This window comes from Pholcus phalangioides, unplaced genomic scaffold (genome assembly GCF_987345545.1).
Source record: "Pholcus phalangioides strain wild (caught in Gottingen) unplaced genomic scaffold, Ppha-v1.0 ptg000003l_1, whole genome shotgun sequence".
NCBI classification, from domain to species: Eukaryota; Metazoa; Arthropoda; class Arachnida; order Araneae; family Pholcidae; genus Pholcus; species Pholcus phalangioides.
Window position 1 is genome coordinate 19,835,168 of NW_028301596.1, and position 19,285 is coordinate 19,854,452.

At 35.5% G+C, this 19,285-nt stretch overlaps 1 protein-coding gene across 2 annotated transcripts in view; it reads right to left on the reverse strand.

Moving 5' to 3' along the window:
- Positions 1–9,059: 9,059 nt before the first annotated feature.
- Positions 9,060–19,285, reverse strand: part of Cmtr1 (Cap methyltransferase 1) — a 64,527-nt gene continuing 54,301 nt past the window's right edge. For both annotated transcript variants that reach the window (XM_089245600.1, XM_089245601.1), the window contains exons 23-26: positions 17,644–17,760; positions 15,545–15,657; positions 13,965–14,076; positions 9,060–9,624 (exon numbers count right to left, since the gene is read on the reverse strand). In XM_089245600.1, the coding sequence (XP_089101726.1) occupies positions 9,468–9,624; positions 13,965–14,076; positions 15,545–15,657; positions 17,644–17,760 (499 nt within the window). In that variant the 3' untranslated portion in view covers positions 9,060–9,467. The remainder of the gene's footprint in view (positions 9,625–13,964; positions 14,077–15,544; positions 15,658–17,643; positions 17,761–19,285) is intronic.

A 19,285-nucleotide genomic window follows, 5' to 3' on the forward strand; every position in this document is an offset into this window, starting at 1 on the left:
AATATATAGGGACCTTTATGGCAAGTATGATTTCCAAATACACCAATAGCGGTTAATGAAATGGTTGAATCACACTGAACAGCCTTTCAGCTGAAGAGCTTCAGTATTCTTTTGGGAAGTATTCTGAAAAATTATAAGTGCAGTGATCAATAATGACATATGGTGCAGGGCCGTTTTAATGCATTGGCCCATATCTCCCGAGAAGAAACACCCCCAGAATTTTTTATCCGCTATAAATGCAGTTTAGTGCGGAAACAAAACCTCTAATACATTTTTATTATATTGAACATAATATTATTTTGTTTTCGTTGATTTTCAAAAGAAGATCGCTGCCAACTGTAACCCTGGATGGGAATTTTTTAAGATTTGTGAAAAATGATATATTTATTTTCCAATCTCTTCGCGGAGCACAGTTTGGGAACCCTGTCCTAAGGGACTACAACATCTTTTCAGATGCTACCATACTATCTCCGAAGGATGAAGTATTTTTTTTTTTCATTCATTCGCAAAAAAACCAATCACTTTAGCACTCTCTAATATCTGTTATCCATTGCGTGACCAACTTGCATGTCATCAATGTCGAAACAGGGCAAGTAATCGCAAAGATACATTTTTATACACAGGTCTTTAGGAACAACAGGTCCTGTAGGCTGCCAGACCAGACGAAAATTAAATATATCTTCCCTGACCCTTGCGGGCCAACTGCGGGCTTAAAAATTGTTACCTCGTGGATAGAGTATACATACACGTATGTGTATGTATACTCTATCAATTTTTGATGCAATTGCATGTTTGTGTGAAAAAAATAAATTTTGACAAGTCCGGTGTTTACATTGGTTTTGCCTGGTCCTGTTTTTCAGTTTTGCAGATAAATCGCACTACAACCTCTCTCTTCTGTTGGTACAGTCGAATCCCGTTACTACGAATTCCGAGACCAAAGACATACCTTCGTTCATGGGCGGAGATACGGGGGGGGGGGGGGGCATAGCTTCAAAGGTGGAGTCGATTGATCTAGAACTCCTTAATACACTATAAAGGCGTCTTCGTTATAACGAAAAGATATTCCAGGTTTTAGCAAGTATTCGCTAAAACGGGATTCTACTATATTTTTAAAATTGTGGAGAAAAATAAACGCGTAAGATCAATTTTTTTTAAGATGTACGTAAAACTTTATTTAAATTGTGCCGAATCTTTATTTTAAATTTTATGTCAAGAGATGTCGCTTTCAGATATATTTACAATTTTATGCTGCCATCTGTTGCCGAAAATACAACGTATCCGATTTTTTATGAATCAGCATTTTTCATGATGAACCTTCCATTTTTCTCTTTAGAAAAAAAATTTTAGCAAAATTACTCAACTTTTTTTTTCAAAATAAAACATTTTTACTCATTTAGTCTGAGACAACAGATAAAATAGAACGGTTGATAGTTTTTTATAGTAAATATTGAATGGTATATAAATCAAACTTGATACGATTGTAGTAAGTGGTCCGATAGTTACGGGAATACCTCTCTTGCAACTGAAATAGATAAGTCTTGATTTGATCCTAGTAACTGATGTTGACCGCTTATTTTTACTGCTTTTGCGAAAACATTACTGAGTTGCAATCATTTAAGCGGCATCGACGAGATATCTCGTCTTCATAAATGCCTCTTGTTTTAGCACTGACAAGCCCGATATTTTGTAAAGTTGATTTTTCTCTCAATGAAAAACTTTTCCCTACCCATTTTAATACAGAAAATCTGAAGAAAACCTTCATTAATAAAGAAAATATGGCATTTCGATGTTCAGTGATTTGTGATTGCCGCTTAAGAGGGGTTAAAACTACAGCACGGCTCCCAACACTCTTGGAGTCCTTTTTAGAAAGTACAGTCTAACCTCGTTAGTGCGTCACCCAGTTAACACGTCACTCCGCTTAATAAGTCATATTTTTGCTCTTCCAAGAGTGACTCATTAACGAGGTTTGACTGTATTTCTATTGCGGATCATTTTTTTTTCTAATTTATTTATCAAATTGAATGATTAATTACATTTTCTTGGAGTGGCGATGGAATCCCCGGGAAGTACATATAAAGTTCTGACGGCTTCGCGGTGAACTATAGGCGGGAAAGGGTGGTGGGGCGACCCTCGGAGTTTCAGCTGATGTTTCCCGCGACAAACAACCAAACCACTCAAGACGCCCGCGAAAGATTAGTAGATCATTTGTGGCACATTTCCAGATCATTTAAGCCGCCAACGGCACATATGCATCGACCGCCCCACCAATCACATTTTCAAACCACTTGAGTGACCCGTGGCACACCTCATCTAGTCAGTTCACTCAAGTGTCTCGTCCTCGTGGTATATTCGCAGATTACCGGAGTGACGTGAGGTATATTTCTAAACAATCCAAGTGGCCCGCGACGCGTTTCCAAAACAGTGAAGTGGCCCGCATTCCCAAAAACGTTGAACACCTTTCAGAGACTCATTTAGGGGTTTGCCACCTGCGGGCTACTCGAATTTTGGCGCCCTTCTCCAATTTTAATCTAATTTTCTTGACTACACTCTTCCCTCGGATTCGCCACCCTGTGCTATTAACCCGCTTGACCTCCTTCCCAACACCCCTCCGCCCTGCAAGTACATTCGTGCCTTAAGTTTGGTTAGTCCCATGATCACACACTCTATAAGTCACTCTTTTAGTCATTCACGCATGCTTGCACACTGTTTTGATCATTCACATGCTTGCAAACGCTTTAGGTCACTCTTTTGGTCGCTCACTGACATGATGGTTCCTTGTTTTATGGGTCACGCTCTTAATGTTTACACATTCTCTAGGTCATTCACATACCTTCATATTTTTTAGGTCAATCTCTTGGTCATTCACATGCTTTCACACGGCTGTAGGTCACTCACTGACATGGTCCTTCACTCTGTAGGTCCTTCTTTAGGTCACATTAACATGCTTGCTCACGCTCCAAGTCACTCTTTTGGTCATTCATAAGCTTGTTCACGCTGTAAATCACTCTTTTGCTCACTCACGTGCTTGCAAACTCTCTAGGTCACTTTTTGGTCACTCACTGATAAGTGCCTAGCTCTCTGTGCATATGTGGACTTATTGAAGGGTTATGCAAACAAGGTTATAGGGGCCGTTCAAGTATTACGTAAGCAAATTTTTAGCCATTTTTGACCCCCTCCCCCCCCTTTTCAGCGAAATTTCGTCATCAGCTCCGCCCCTCTGAATCCTAACGCATATTGGTGGGAAGCCCGACCGGGCTTCTTCACAGAAAAGCTAATAATAATAATAATAATCACGAGAGGCAGTGGCGGCATTTTACCAGTCGTTAAAATTTAAGTTAATTAATCGCCAGAAACCATTAATTGACCAAATTCCCGGACTTGTCAAAAAAAAACTTTCCCAACTCTTAAAAGCACTCACACTTACACATACATTACTCTCTTGTCTTTCTCTTCACATGGGGCTCCCTTGGGATCCGGCCCTTACGCCCGGTAATGGCTCGAAATAGAGCCAATCACGGGCTTTAAACTTTTGATTCTGGATTGGGGGGATCAGAGACGTATACGGCGGGCGGGGCGATCAAAAATTTATTTTTTTAATTCAAATTTCGGGAGAAAATACTTTTATATGTTATTATAATAAAATTCTGTTGATTTCAATTTTATTAATTTTTAATTCAATGTTATTTCAATGCTGGCTATGAGCTCAAAATTTATCTTTAATAAATTCATTGCGACCCACCCTCTAAGCCATATAGTGAATCGCACAAAGGCCCGCGGACTAAATATGACCCTGGGGGTTAGCTGATGCGGCCTGCCCTCCTCAAACCTAATTTTGTAAAAATGAACTAAGCGGCACATTCACAGGTCACTCAAGTGTCCCGTGGACAATTCCAGAACATTTAAGCGGCCCGTGGCACATTTTCAGATAACTTGAGCGAGGGACACAGTTCCAGAACACTTAAGTGATATGTAACACATTTAGAGATCCCTTGAGTGACATGTGGCATAGTTTTAGAGCATTTAAGCGGTCCTCAGTGCGGTTCTACATCACTCTAGTTACTCGCGGCACATGCTCAGATTATTTAAGTGATCCGTGGTACAGTTACAGAGCACTTAAGCGGCCCGGACACATTTCCAGATCATTTGGATCCGCGAAACATTTAGAGATCACAAAAGTGGCTCTGTATGGCACTTATCAATAGGGGGGGGGGGGATAAACTATCGAAAGGTTTTTCTCGTTTTTGGCGCACCAAGTAAGATGCCATTAGGAATATTTCATATTTTTGTAAAGGGTGGTTAATGACGTAAGCATTATCCAAACCCCCCCCCCCTCCTGTCATCAAAAGTCAGCGAATCGGAAACCCCCTCCCCCCTATCCATGATGACGTAATACTTGAACGGCCCCATATCGGTTGTGCCGTATATTTTTCTTTTCACCTTGGGGAATTTTTTTCTCACTCTGAAACCATAGGCGGTGATAGACGTGAAAGTTTGGGGGACACGATGATGATTGCTGCGGGGGGGACGTAGTGATGATTATGATGATGATGTCAATTCATATATACGCATATACATTAGGTCAGTCGACTCCACTTTTGACGGGGAGGGGGGGAGCAATGCCCCTCCCATATTTCCGCCCATGTCTGAAACACATACATCTCCTGTGTTTTTTGTCCCCCCCCCCTCCCCGACAGATACACTCACACACACATACACACACATTTTAACAAGCTTTAACCAATCATCGTCGAAATTTCCAGAAGGCCAGAACCCAATTTGCCTCCAGGTAGGGCAGATGCTATTCGGGCTCAGCTTGTTCCGTGATAATATGTATACAAAAGACAGCCCGGAAAAAAAACAGCTCTGGAAGGACAAAAACGCAACATTTATTTTAAGAATAGCATTGTTTGCTCACCATATCCCCCACAAGGGAGGCCACCAGAGCTCCATAAAAAAATTATTTTGTGTCCCGAACTAGCCCTAGAGCCCGGGACAACACTCATCATGCTTTGCTTTTTCACGCTATAAATTAACTATGGAAGGGCCCGTGAAAAGTCTGACCGGGGGGGGGGGGGGCTTTGACTGTATAACTGTTATAGTGACATCTTAATAGATGGTCGACGAGGCCCAAAGACTTTTAATAGTACCGAAATTACTTCTTTTACTAATTATAAAATTTTAATAGCTTTGGAATCATTTTTTTCACAAATTCTGAAGAAGACACCGATTAATTACTTCTTTTAATCTGAAATTCATTTCGATAATTCTGAAATTATTCCTTCTCCAGTATTTGGAAATTATCTTCTTGTAGAGATACCTTGGCATTACAGTGTTTCTTTCATTAAATCTTGAAATCGTTTCTTACTATAAATCTTGAAATTCTCTGTGTCTTGAAATTGTTTATTTCAATAATGCCGCAGTGTAACTCTCAGCAGGGGCGTCGGAAGTGTTCCGAACCCGTGGGTGCTCGTCTTTAGTTTTGTACAGGAAATCTTGATTTCTGAATCAATTTTTGAGGGTGCTCGGACCCATGCCTCAGATTACCGTGTGGGTGCTCGAGCACCTCCAGCTCCGACGCCACTGACTCTCAGTGGTTTGCCGGACTAATCAAATTGCCTTTCAATGTTTTCAGCCATTGTCTACTGTAAAAATGGTCGGCAAGCCACCGTAGAATATAGGGTTCACTTTTCAGAATCGGTTTCTTTCATGAATCGCACAGGAAGTCGCCATATTGGTTGCTTCCTGTGCGATTCATGAAAGAAACAAATCTAAATTAAAGAAACATAGAAATGTGAATCGCTTTTTGTTCTTTTTAATGGGAGCTAGAAATTTCGAATTTTGTTTTAACTTCAAGTTATCGATCTGCCTGTTTTTGCTGGAAATAATTCTTGATTAAAGCTGCGGAATTTGTTCAATGTAATTTATATGCGCCCGTAATTAATTTAAAAACATCTTAAACTATATGGATTGATGCAATTGGATAATATAAGATAATACAGAGACATTAATTGTCATTTTCCCGTTTGAGAAGATATAAATAAAAATTTGAAATCAATGTTACTGCATGAATATCCACCTCAAAAGTGGGTCTGACTCCATTATTTTATATTTAATTTTCTAGGCTTCGTATCTCTAAGTGGGCTCAATATTTCGAAAACCAAAGATTCAATTCAATTTTTAAAATTATTGATGTGGTGGAAAACCGCACTAAATTTCCGCATTTCTACGCTAAAATCGGCAATTTTAACATTGATCTCTATGGGGATCATCCAGTGTTTGTCCCTAAGGAGTGATGCTGATGTCTATTCGAAAAGCCTCATAGAAGGATAGATCATTTGTGAATATACGAGGGGAAATGTGTCTACGTCGTTTTATGAACAATTTTTGTTAATAATCGATTTCAAGAGTATAATCATTTTGAAATCGGATGATTTTTTCTCAATCACTCTGCATGAGAAATTCAAGGACCATCTGGCTACAGTTCCATCCATCGAGAAGAAATATAAGTATTTTCTCCTCTCTAAGGTTCCACCTTGCATAAGAGACACAGTACATCAAAAAACAAAATAAATATCTATATATTTAAAAAACTGAATATCTTTAAAAGTCAATATCCCCTAATTAAAATCGAAACAAGCGTTCCGAAAAGGGCTTTCGAAACAGCACATTTACTGGCAAAAAAATCATAATGTCCCGAGAAAACCGGGATGTATGGTCAGCTGATGTAGGAGTCGCCTATAAAAAAATTTTTTGGTCAGAAGGGGTATCGCTTCAAAAAGTTTGCGCTAAGTAAACTTATAGCTCAGTGGTTTGCGCAGCTGTTCTGGAGGTTATATGTGCAGGCATCCTCCTTTCTCAATTTGCAAAACTGGTAACTAGATGTTGAGGTATATTTTATAATGCTTATACTGCCATCTATCAAAAATTTAGCAAACTATATTTCCTACAGGAAATGTTATTAAAAAACGAAAAAAAATCAGAACATTTCTAAAACAACTATTTTCTACAATACTGTCAAAAAATTCACCATTAATTTACATTTGCATAAAAATATCAGTCGATATATAACTGTTGATAGCTTCTAAAATTGTTTTAATAACACTATATAAATTAATGATTCACACGCTGCAATCGAGTGGTCCGAAGCCTACAGGAATTCCTCTCTTGATACTGAAATAGATAAGTCTTGATTTGCTCCTAGTATGCGATATCGACCGCTCTTTTTCATTTCCACTCGCAGTTAGGGTTAGCGAAATAGGGTTTTCTATCCAATGGAAAAATATACCGCATTTTAACGTGCATGAGGAACCCACTGATTTTTTAGGTTTAAAATTTAGAAAAAAGTTTTCGTCAAAGATACACCATTTTTCAAGACTTATAAAAGAAAAAAAGCTATATTCTCTCATCACAGAAACCATTTAATTCCTCAATCACTCCAGGGCCGTCTTAAGAGCATCATGGGGGGGGGGGGGGGTCGCCCCAGGGTTTAAGCTAGGTAAAAAATTCCTTTAGCAAAAAAGCGAAAATGAGGGGGAAAAGCTTTAACAAAATGTTACAATGCTAATGATTGATGGTTGGATGTTTACTCTTTTCGTACCTCCTCTACAGCGAAAGTGGCTACTATTTCTTTCGCATTCTAAGATCGACCGTAGCTTAAACCCAGGGTCCCCCGATGCAAAGTGATTTTTCCGAGGCCTCCTTACTCGGCTGTCAATTTGTGTCTTCCAATTTTCATATCCTTACATTTGGAAATTTTGACTAGATATCATTTTCATGAGGTCCTTCAGCGCTTAAGATCCCCCGGGCCGTGCCCATGCGTTAAGACGGCACTGCATTGCTGGTCTGATACATCACCATCAGCTGCTGCATCATCATAAATTGAGTAATTTGTTAATATCAATAATACCATCGTGTGTATAAGGATTCCCCTCACCCCTAGTTTTGGGACAATTTTCGCCAAAAAAATTGTTCCCTATACACGAATCCGTTAAAATATGGGGTACATCATATACGCTCTACCAGTCGTCACACCTAATTTTGTAAAAATGAACAAAGCTGCATATTTTCAGTTTGCTTGTGACCCGCGGTGCAGTTCCGCATCACTTAAGTGGCCCGTGACAAGTGATAAGATTAATATAAGTGATGACAGTTAAGTTCAGATCACTGCAGCATATTTCCAGATCACTCAAGTGACACGCAACACATTCCCATATCACTTGAATGACCCGCGGCATATTTACAGATCATTCAATAGCCTGCAGTTCTGTTCCCAGGCCCTTCCAAAGATTCCTTGAATTGTTTTTTTTTTAATGGAAATATTCAATGATACATTGACTATTTGAGGATGTCTAAACCAGGGATACAGCAGCGTTTTGTGTCACAGGGTAGAACAGCCCACAGAATCTCCCACATAAAGGTCAAGACACACAGGTCTGAAACACCCCTTGACTGCTCTTAAAATGTGAAACGTCTATTTAGTGTAGACCGACAGGGTGGTACCTGCCATACTATATGAGTTTGAAGAAGTGTATTAATAAGTGAGATGAATCTCCATTATTTTAGATAGAAAAGTTTTCTTCAAGATTACAAGTTTTTCACGATAAGAGAGTAACTTCCAGGAACAAAATCGTTAAAAGACTACGAAATATGTATTTAACATAAGTCAAACATAAAAACAGTAAAAAAAAAGAGCCATCTTAGTTTATAAAATACAGTTAAATTTATTTATTTTTACAGAATTACAAATAATGACAAGATCACGTGTGTTTACATCATATTTTATTATCACAAGTGTAGAGCGATTTATTTACAGATCTCTTCAACAATCAACAAACATATTCGAAATACACAATTTCTCTTTTGAGAATGCATTGGCTCTGTGTGTGTGTGTGGATGAACACATTCTCTAAAAATACTGAAACTCTTATTACATTTTTTTTTTTTTTTTTTGTGAATGAAGGCACCCTTTTGTGAGAAATCCACCTCCGTTCCAAGAAATGCACTTCTTTTGATTCCAAGATTCCATAACAAACAAGGAAAACTCAGCAACGAAGATCAAAGAATAAATTTTGCAAATCAGTATATAACACTAAATGATGGCGATACAATACAGGAAAAAAAAATTAAGCCGAAGACAGCAAGTTCAAACAAATGTATAAAATATATATTTAAAAAGGGCAAAGAAATGATGCGTAGAATGAAGTGAATTTCAGAAAACGACAAAAACAATCTTTCAATCAGTCCAGTCCAAAAAAAAAAATCCTTGATACGCCAACAATAATTTCTACTGTTTCAGCAGTTCCAATAACTCTAAAAACAAGTCAGAGTACATCGTTAAATGTATAAAATGTGAAGCGGTCCTACAAATAATAACGAAATAAGATCTGAAGAAGGAAAAAACAACCAATAGTACTATACATTAACATTAACAAGTTTTTTTATGTTTTTTGCTATGGTGCCAAAATAGTCTAATGAGTATATCCCGTCAGTGCCGACAAACGTTCCACGATGAAGTTGTACATAGTTTCCCCGTGGACTGTATTGCTTGCACCACAGCATTTCTGTTCTGGCAGAAGCTGCACATTCTTTTCCCAGTTCCAGAAAAAGCGCTTTGTGAAACAGGACCTAGAAGACAACAGTGGTTCAATAATGCATGATTAAAGTATGTATGAAAAAAAAGTATCATCATCACGGTCATGTATTTACCTAATCACACACAGGTGCATGCACAATTATGCATAGTACCTAATCGTCATTGGTAAATTTAACAAATACTAAAAAAACTATTACTTTTACTGGTGATTACGCATAATACCCAAGAGTCGCATCATTGGTAAACATGATAAATCATACTATATGATATACTATACATGATAATTCATACATGTATTGTATCATCATATTGGGGTCAGACTATATTCATCACACATACTACTAAACTCATTTGAAATTGTTTTTCATATTTATCAAATTCACCAATTACACTAGAGCAGCGGTTCTCAACCAATGCTCCGTGGAGCCTTTGGGGCTACTTGTGCACTCTCCAGGAGCTCTGCGGCCGCTCGAGAAAAATAAAAAAAACAGTAAAATTAAAAAAATAATTATATTTTTAAATAGTAAAAATAAATCTGTAATTTTAATGAATAATTAAAAAATGTGCCCACGGGACTCCACCATAGAATTTTTTCACTAAAAAGGGCTCTGCGAGTCAAAAAAGGTTGAGAACTGCTGCACTAGGGTATTATTTATAATCACAGATAAAGACAATAAATTTTGAGTATTTATCAAATTTACCAGTGACACTTGGTTACTATGCATAATTACTGGTAAAAAAGTGATATTTTTTATAATTTAAATTAATCACTGGTGAAAGTGATATATTTTTTATTATTTATTGAATTTACCAACAATGATTGGGTATTATGCATATTCACCACTAAAAGTGTGATAAATTTATCAAACTTTACTAAGATGATTGGTAGAAATAGTGTTACAATAAAATGGTTATTCAAAAAATACTACAAACATCTCTATTAATTCACTAAATCCCACTTGCGAAAAAAAATAAATATGTTATATGAAAATATATTACAAGCAATATTCATTTGAAAAAAAGTGTGTGTGTGATCAAGCTTTAATAAACCTTCAAAAATATGCACTTATTCTGAAAATTCTTTTATGCATTATATGCATAAAATAATGCATTTTAATGCCAAAAAGCCAAAATATGCAAATGCACTTGCATATAATCTGGGCTCCAATAGTACTGATTTGTCGCATTTACCGCAACAGTTATATAAGGATCAGCAAAATAGTGAAATTATCATAATTTTTAACTGTACTGTTTGTGTAGAGGCAGTACGTGGGACTTGACCCTAGTTTTTCATGTCATACCGAAAGCAATTGCAGAATCATGGAAATATTTAAAGAAATAAATGCAAAATTTGTTTATGTATCACGTATTAAAAACAAAATTTTATGGTTACCCATATATTTTTCTATGTTCTCCATAAGTTTGATTTTTTTATTGTCATTTTATTGCTAATTTCCAAATTTCGCCAAGGAAGTTTTAAGATTGGTCAGAACAAGGTATGTTTTTGATATGTGAAGAACCATCGATTTACACATCGATGGGCTGGTTCAAGATGGAAACAACTCAAAATTACCTGTTTTGAGATACCAGAGTTTTAAAGATTCGCTTTGCATGGAACTCTATGCGAGTCCGCTCACATTAAGTTGCAGTGAGGAGAATATAAGCAGAGTCAGAGTGTTAGGGAATATTTAGAGGCATTTCCCACTGTTCTCATAACTCAAAAATGAAATTTTAGAGTTGTTGCCGTCTTGAACGAGCCCATCGATATTATCATACACAGTGAAACACCTATTTAGAGATACTCACAGGACTGGGAGTATTGTCATGAAGGAGTTATCATTATAGATGGAATATACTAACCAGGGTCGCAACTAGATAATAGCTGCTAACTTTGGAGAATGAGAATTCAGGATGCACAGATCAAAATTCTGTACAAAAATGAAGGTATCTTTGAAAAAATTGTGGGGATTTTTTATTAGTAAAAATGAAATTGTAGGGATTTTTTAATTGCAAAAACATGACATAATTCAAGTCATCGCCAATCATATCCAACCAGTAAGTTGAATTACCTGTCATTATTTCTCTCTCTCTCAAAAAAAAAAATTTTCGCCAACCAAAAAATTGCCATTGGGTTATTTATGTTGGCTGATTGGAGAAAAAAAAAAGGTTTTCCCCCAAAAAGATTTTTTTTGATCTGACACAATGGCGACAATTTACACAATACTTGTGATGTCATTTCAAGGACTAAAAATGAAAGCAAGTCCTTTTTTCTTCTAAATTCTTTATGAATAATTTTTTCCCCTGAATGTAGGGATTTTTTACAATCACAGGCAAAATTCAAAAGATATAAGAATTATTCGGGAGACTTGATATCTTGGGCTGAGAAAAAGCCATCTATTTCATTATACACTACTACCTGACTGTATATGCACCTTATACTCATTCCTCTGTGAAATTTCTAACCGGTACATACCAGAACGTGTTGTATGTGAATGTATATGCATGGCCCTAACGTATTTATGTTGTCGGAGTTACGCCTGTTTCCTTTTCTTGCTCTGGTGCTGCCATCTGTCTTTCATATTTTGAAGAATATCATGCAGTAAAATCCTGTACAAAATACCCTCCATAACAATAATTGCCTATGTAACAATATTAAACCCTTGAACTGAAATGACGAGTCCAGCTCGCCATGAAATTGTCTGTCTGAACAGTGCTGCCTGAAAATAAATTGCAGCTTAAGGGCTTGATTTCTGGTCCCAATTCACTTTCCACAGTGTTAATATACTTCACCTATAATAATACATCCTCTGAAACAATACGTTTCTTTGGTTCCTTGAGTGTCATTATACATAAGATTTTTACGCTATAAATTTAACTTTGAACTAGTATTCCCCAAAGTGGGAAATGAAATGGTACATAGGGGTGATAGAAGCCATGGGTATAACATAGGATCCTATGGGTAGGCTGGAAATTAGAGGGGGGGGGGATGAGACAAAATAAAATTTCTAAAAACAGGGGCGATAGAACAAAAAGTTTGGGAAACTCTGCTCTAGACTGATTGGGGATGTCCTGAACGACATGCTTAATGCCCTAATCCACTATCAGGTGTGTTATACTATGCCTCACAAAGTTGAGGCTAGTTATAATAAATGTGCATTATAGGGACTGTGCAACTACAATGACTTGTTATCAAATGTTTCCCCATTCATGCCTTCATTCAATATAACAACCTGCATCATAATGTCAAAACTCAGCTCTGCCCAAGCCTTTCGTTTCAAAAAAAAAAGAAAACAAAAATCTGTCCCTAAGTACATTTGATCTTTGATATTGGAAAATTCAAAGAAAACTGCTCGTAATATCATAGGTGCCAATTCCCAGATGAAAAATTTGTTGTTTGTGACACGACAAAATATTCTGCTGCCGAAGGAAATGGCACTTAAATAAAAGGAAGAATGGGAGATAGTGTAGAGTGACCATATTATCCATTTTCCCCTATAATTTTGGCCGTCCCAACTTTTTCAAATAAAAAAATAAATTTTAGCAACTTATAAATTATGTTATGACAATTCGACTAGGAATATTTCTTTCACTTGTCAGTTATCATAAAAAATTTTCCGTAGAATTCATTTCCCCTCATCAACAATTTTTTGGCTAATTTATCATTAATTGGTAACTTTTGTTATTTTTGACATCATATTTGGTGACAATTAATGATTTCCCGTATTTAGAATCCCCATTCTCCATACTTCTCTCCAGGAAACTTGTTTAACAGAGGATTGCTAGGACTAAGGAATTTGCTTTCATAATTTATGCCAAGTCACAAATTTATTTTTTCTATAAAGCTATGAAAAATCAGAAGAATCTGGTTTCCAATGGGAAGGTTTTAACAAGATTGAAAAATCAGAAGGCTTCCGGGTATATCAGAAGTATTGATTATTATATATCAGTAAGTACATTGGTTAACGGAGAGTTCATGATAATCTAGGTTCTATTGTATTCATATAAACAGGTTATATATGTTAGTGCCAAAGCTTGAAATCGAACAGTTCTTGCCAACTGGCCAGCCAATGTTCAAATTTCGGGCTTTGGCTGGCACCTATATATCGATCTTTTATGATTCGGAGTCATCGCCACTGTGACATATTTTTTTGAGATAATTACGACCATTTATAATTATAGTTAGCTATGGCAACCCTAATGGTCAAAGGAATCAGAATATCAATATCTTAGGGGTCGTCGAAAGCCCAAAATTCTGACATTGGCAGGGTCGGCGAGATCGGGAACTGACAGATTATGGTGCAGTAACATATATAACATAAATTTTCAATATATCTCTAATAATATATATATTGATATTATTTGAGTAACTTACATGGAATCAGCAGCGCACCTATCTACTTTTTCAAATGTTGCAGATCTCTTATCTTTGGTATTGAAGTAGTAAACAACCTTCTTAGACTTGCTGTAAGCAGTCACCCAAGGCGCTAAAGAAAAGAAAATTATAAATAAGATAATGTATTTATATAATGAGTTCAATACAACAGAACATTTAAACCCAGCAGCTAAAGCTAATTTTCACTGAACATATACACACATTAAATATCAAACAAGTTATAAATATAAAAACTATGCTAATTTCTTAATAAGAACACTGCACAGTTCTGATTATGAACAAAAACATTCACGTAAAATATCATGCCTACATATGCTTACTGGGTTTCCTCGTGAAGTGATAAATAAAAAAAAAAACTGAATTTGCTTTTGTACTTTTTTTTGTTATTCTCTTCTTTTTTCCCCACCTAAGCACACTCTTTGCAATGAGAGTGTCACAGCTTTTCCCTACACAAATTTCAAGAGGCGCAATGTAGTCTCTTTCATGTACTGACCATTGGCAGATAATCACAATTTTCAAAATGATTTCAAGACATCCCCACCGAGGCGTTGTGACTCACACTTTGGAAACTACTAGCTTAGGGAATCTGAAATCGGACTATGATTATTTCACTCCATCTTATGAGGTAAGACAATCAACTTTATGGATGATTTTTTTACTTCTGGTTGAAAAATTATTCCAGGACTTTGGAACAAGGGTTTATTCCTCAGTATCTTAATGTTATTTCATTAAATGGAAAATGTCACTTGGAATTGTATTGAAAAAAAAATGAAATATGTGATGTGATCAAGTCACCTTACTTTAGAACCATGGTTCACAAACTGTGTGTAGTGTCCCCCAGGGGGGGGGTCGCATAATTATGCGGGGGGGGGGGAAATGTTGCAAAAAAGAGTTTCCAAAATTTAAAAGCCTTAAAATAAATATGTCAAACCTAAAACACATCTCAACCCTTAACTGAGCTATTTATTACCCATGTACCACTCAAAAGTAAAGCACACAACTAATAAGTTGTAAACTATAGGGTGTCTGGAAAAAGAAACCCAATCTCCATGGAAATTGAAACTCTTGCAAAAAAAATAATGAAATGATGAATGATAAATTTTTTTTTTCATACTTGCAGACTACTCTGTAAAATTTTAAAAATCAGGTTCGACAAAATCATGTATTTGCAGATTTTGATAGATAGCACTGCAATCATACAATTTTCATTGGTTTTCAAACACAGGTCGATATATCTGATGCATACATACATGCGAGCATGAGCACTGACATAACACTGCAGGCATGACCACTGACGCATCTCAATCAGTTTTTCAAAAAATGCAGAATTGATTATGCAGTGAAATCAATCTATTAAATTTTAATTGAAATTGAAAAAAGGGGGGAGGGGTCTACAAATGAAATTCTTGTCAAAAGGGGGGTCGTGCCTCAAAAAGTTTGGGAACCACTGCTTTAGGGTATGAACAAACTGGAAAAATATGTGAGTTTACAACTTCGAATAAGTGAGAAAAATACTCAAAATCATTGAAGGGATTAAGTAAAAAAAATAGTACACATACTAGCGATGGTGTTGAAAATGAGCAATCCTGAAGGAATAAAATGTCGTCCATCTTCCGCCTCGTAGCATAGCCTCGGGAAACCTGTTGAGCTTTTCACATTCTTCATGACCAAACTAAAATATTAATTACCATGAAAATAAGTACTAGCACTAGTAAATACACATTTTCAAAATGAACTAAATACACACGATAGAATTATTGACAATGCTTGTCACAAATGCTGAGGTATAGATAAGGAAGCATAAATAAAATTGTTCATTATGTGTATACTAATGCAAATTTGCAACACAGGTGATGGTTTTTCCCTATTTCAATTAATGATTGAAGAGTTTCTACATTGTTGGCAGTGTGTTATGGATGTTCTGGGAGACTACTTTCAGGGTTCATAGGGTGTGCCTTTTCTTTTCAGTACTTACAATGCGGTCTTGTGAGTAAACACAAAAAGATACAAGTGAAACAAAATTTTCATTGACTAATTTTTCTATGCTTTCGTACCGAATTCTATGAAGGACACATATAAGATTTAGAGAAGAGTGATAACAGATTATGAACTAAAACGAATTATCTAATCACACTACCATTGCTAACTACAGGCAAACGTGGCTAATTCAAACTTGGTTAATTTGATTTTGTGGATAATTCAAATTAATTTTTCAATTCGATCCTTTTCCCTCATGTTTTGGATAATTCAAAGTTTGATTCAGATATGTCATTTTCAAAACACCAATTATCTCAGAATTTCTGGCTGAATCGAGGTTATTCCTTTCTTTATTCCGTGGTTTACTGATCTTTTCCAGAATATAACATATTGCCAACATTATATTACAATCAACAAAATCTAAAATTTTTTGTTGTGGTTCTAAGAAGCAATGTTTTTCTTCATTAGTTCTGAACAATAGTTTTGGTCCTTCCATGACCAGCTGGATTTCTACAGATTCTTTGAAGATGCCATAAACACCTGCCAAGAGTAAATGCAAATGCCACTACTAAGGAAATAAAAAGTTTGTGTGAGTGAGTAAACAGTTCCAACGCAGAAGGAATGTTTCAAAGCTGGAGTGCTGAAATCTCAGTCACTTGTTTGGTAAAATGTGTTGGAGATTCATATCTCCCTAATGTTACTGTTCGTTTATTTTAGAACATCCATGTAGCTCAGAAACATTTTTCGTAATGTCCAATCAAGGCTCATACCCTTGTTCAACTCTAAGGGGGAAAACTGTGGTTGCCTTACGGATGCAGACATTAGTGAAGTAGAGAATAAAGTCACATATATATATATTGAATTTTCTCATGAAGAGGATGAAATAATTATAAGAAAGCAACAGAGGTCTCTATTTAAAAAGTTACAGAAGCTACAGACATGTTAGAAAAAGTAATAGTCAAAGCTCAAAAATTGTATCTTTCATTCATTAAATCAACTTACAAAATTAAAATTACAAATGAAAATTTTTTCTTCATAATTGTTTCATACAGGCATAGTAAATGATAACATTCACACACATACAATAAATTTTTATAATTATTGACAGTTTTGGATTTTTTATGAAGGTAAGGTTACCTTTTATCAATGAATTGGATAATTTGAATTTTGGATAATTCGAACTTTTTTGTTGTTCCCTTCAGCTTTGAATTAACTAAGTTTGATTTTATTTAATAATATATATATATATATATATATATAAAGAGAGAGCCCCATTATGTTCTAGACATATTCATCATTGTGGACACTTCAATATCTCTATAAGGAGAAGTGAGCTGGAATAGATCTTTCCCATCTATCCTGCATTGTTCACATTTTAAATAATTCTATACATTATTATTAATTCGTACACAGTAAAATCTTGATATAATGATACTCTGCGGACCAAGAAAAAATATCGCTGTAAGGGATTATCATTATATCGAGAGGTAGTGGTATATATAACATTAGACTACAACACTACTACATTAGGCATTTTCAAACAATGCTTGAAAAATTATTGTTGTAGAGGGATTTATCGTTATATCGAATATTATTGTGAGTAGTGAGATTTCACTGTATTCCAAAAATTCCACACGAGGTCTACATTCTTGAGGTGAAAAAATATATATAGTAGAATTACTTGTTTAAAACGTCATCAATGCATTGAAGAGGCCATATCTGCTTTACTTTCAGAGATGCATATTCAGGTCGACTAGGCTTTGCAACTGCTTTTGCTAACTTACTGGCCAAAACCATCCTATGAAAATAAAAACAGAATAAGCATATGGACCCTCAAAGGGTTTAATTTAAAAAATTTTCTATAATCTATACAATTCGCATATACAAGAATAAGTAATTTGCTAAAAATTTATTTTGATGGTTATTCATAATCAATATAATCATACCTCGGCTAACAAAGATAATTGATTCTGGTGAATCACATTCATTTTTGACAAATGAAGCATGTTCATTTCTAGCTCTTTGCTGAGCATTGTAAATATTGTTCATGCCTCTGCATGCCCTAAAATACAGAAGACAATTAAATGCTACAAACCTAGAATAGGCCTATGCATCCGACTGCTTTATAATGCAAACTGTTGTTTCACTTATACACATAATGAGCACCATAATTTTGAATGATAGTTACTGTCCAAAACCATGAAGTGGTAAATACAATATTTTTTCCATCCAGACAGAAGTTTTTAATGACTACTCGTTGAACCCTCAAACTAAGCAAATGAAAAATTAACAAACCAAATGGTCCACATATACCCTACAAATAACCTTAAAAATAATATAATTTCTGCTTTGGCAGAATCATTAATTGCAATCTACAACATTTGTAATACTTGGCAACATATCAACAATTCTCTCAATTAAAATCAATTACACAAATTTTGTTGTTAGGATTTGGTAGAAAAGTAGGTAAAATGTACAAAACAGACACCCGAGGAAGTAGGACAAAAGTAGGCCATTTTATCAAAAAGTAGAATAAGTAGGACAAGTGGGAGCCCTGTTAATCATTTATTTTACACAAAATGGCTCAAAAGCTTTCTGGAGGAGAAATAGAATATATGGAAAGTGATTCTGAGGCAGACATAAATCAATTGTTTTAAAAACAGTAATTCTGATTATGATTGTACAAAAAATTCAGCTCACAACACTGCTGTGGTATGTGAGCATGTGCATCCGTAAGAACTAAAACATTCATTAGCCAAATTTGTATTTGTTAGCCGAGGTATAAATATTGCGAAAAGATTTTGTTACATAAAAAATTTGTGAGCTGAGGTATCACTGTATATCATAACTCACTATCAATGATCAACAGAATATACAAAAACATCCAAACCTCTTGATACAGATTATAAATTGTTGCATATATTATCTGCAGCTTTTTTTTCCCCTAAGAAGTTGGATGCAAAATGATTATTAAAAAAAATAATTTGTAAAAAAAAGCAATTTTTCAAGATTACAATAGGCAGCCTGATTGTAGAGAGAATTATGGACAAAGGACATAAAATTTATTTAAGCATCGTGTAATCAATGTGAATCATATTATGCCCATTATACATATCTATTACATTTATGAATGAATGCTATCTTATCTACCTTTGGGATGGCTATGCAAGTCTACACAAGCTTCACAAAATGCTTGCCTTTATATCATCTAGATTATCGCATTCATTTGCATACCAGAAACAGAGAGGGGAACTAGAATGTTGAGAATGCCAGTACTTTCCAGCATGCTGGGAAATTCAAGTTACATAAAATTTTTAAATATC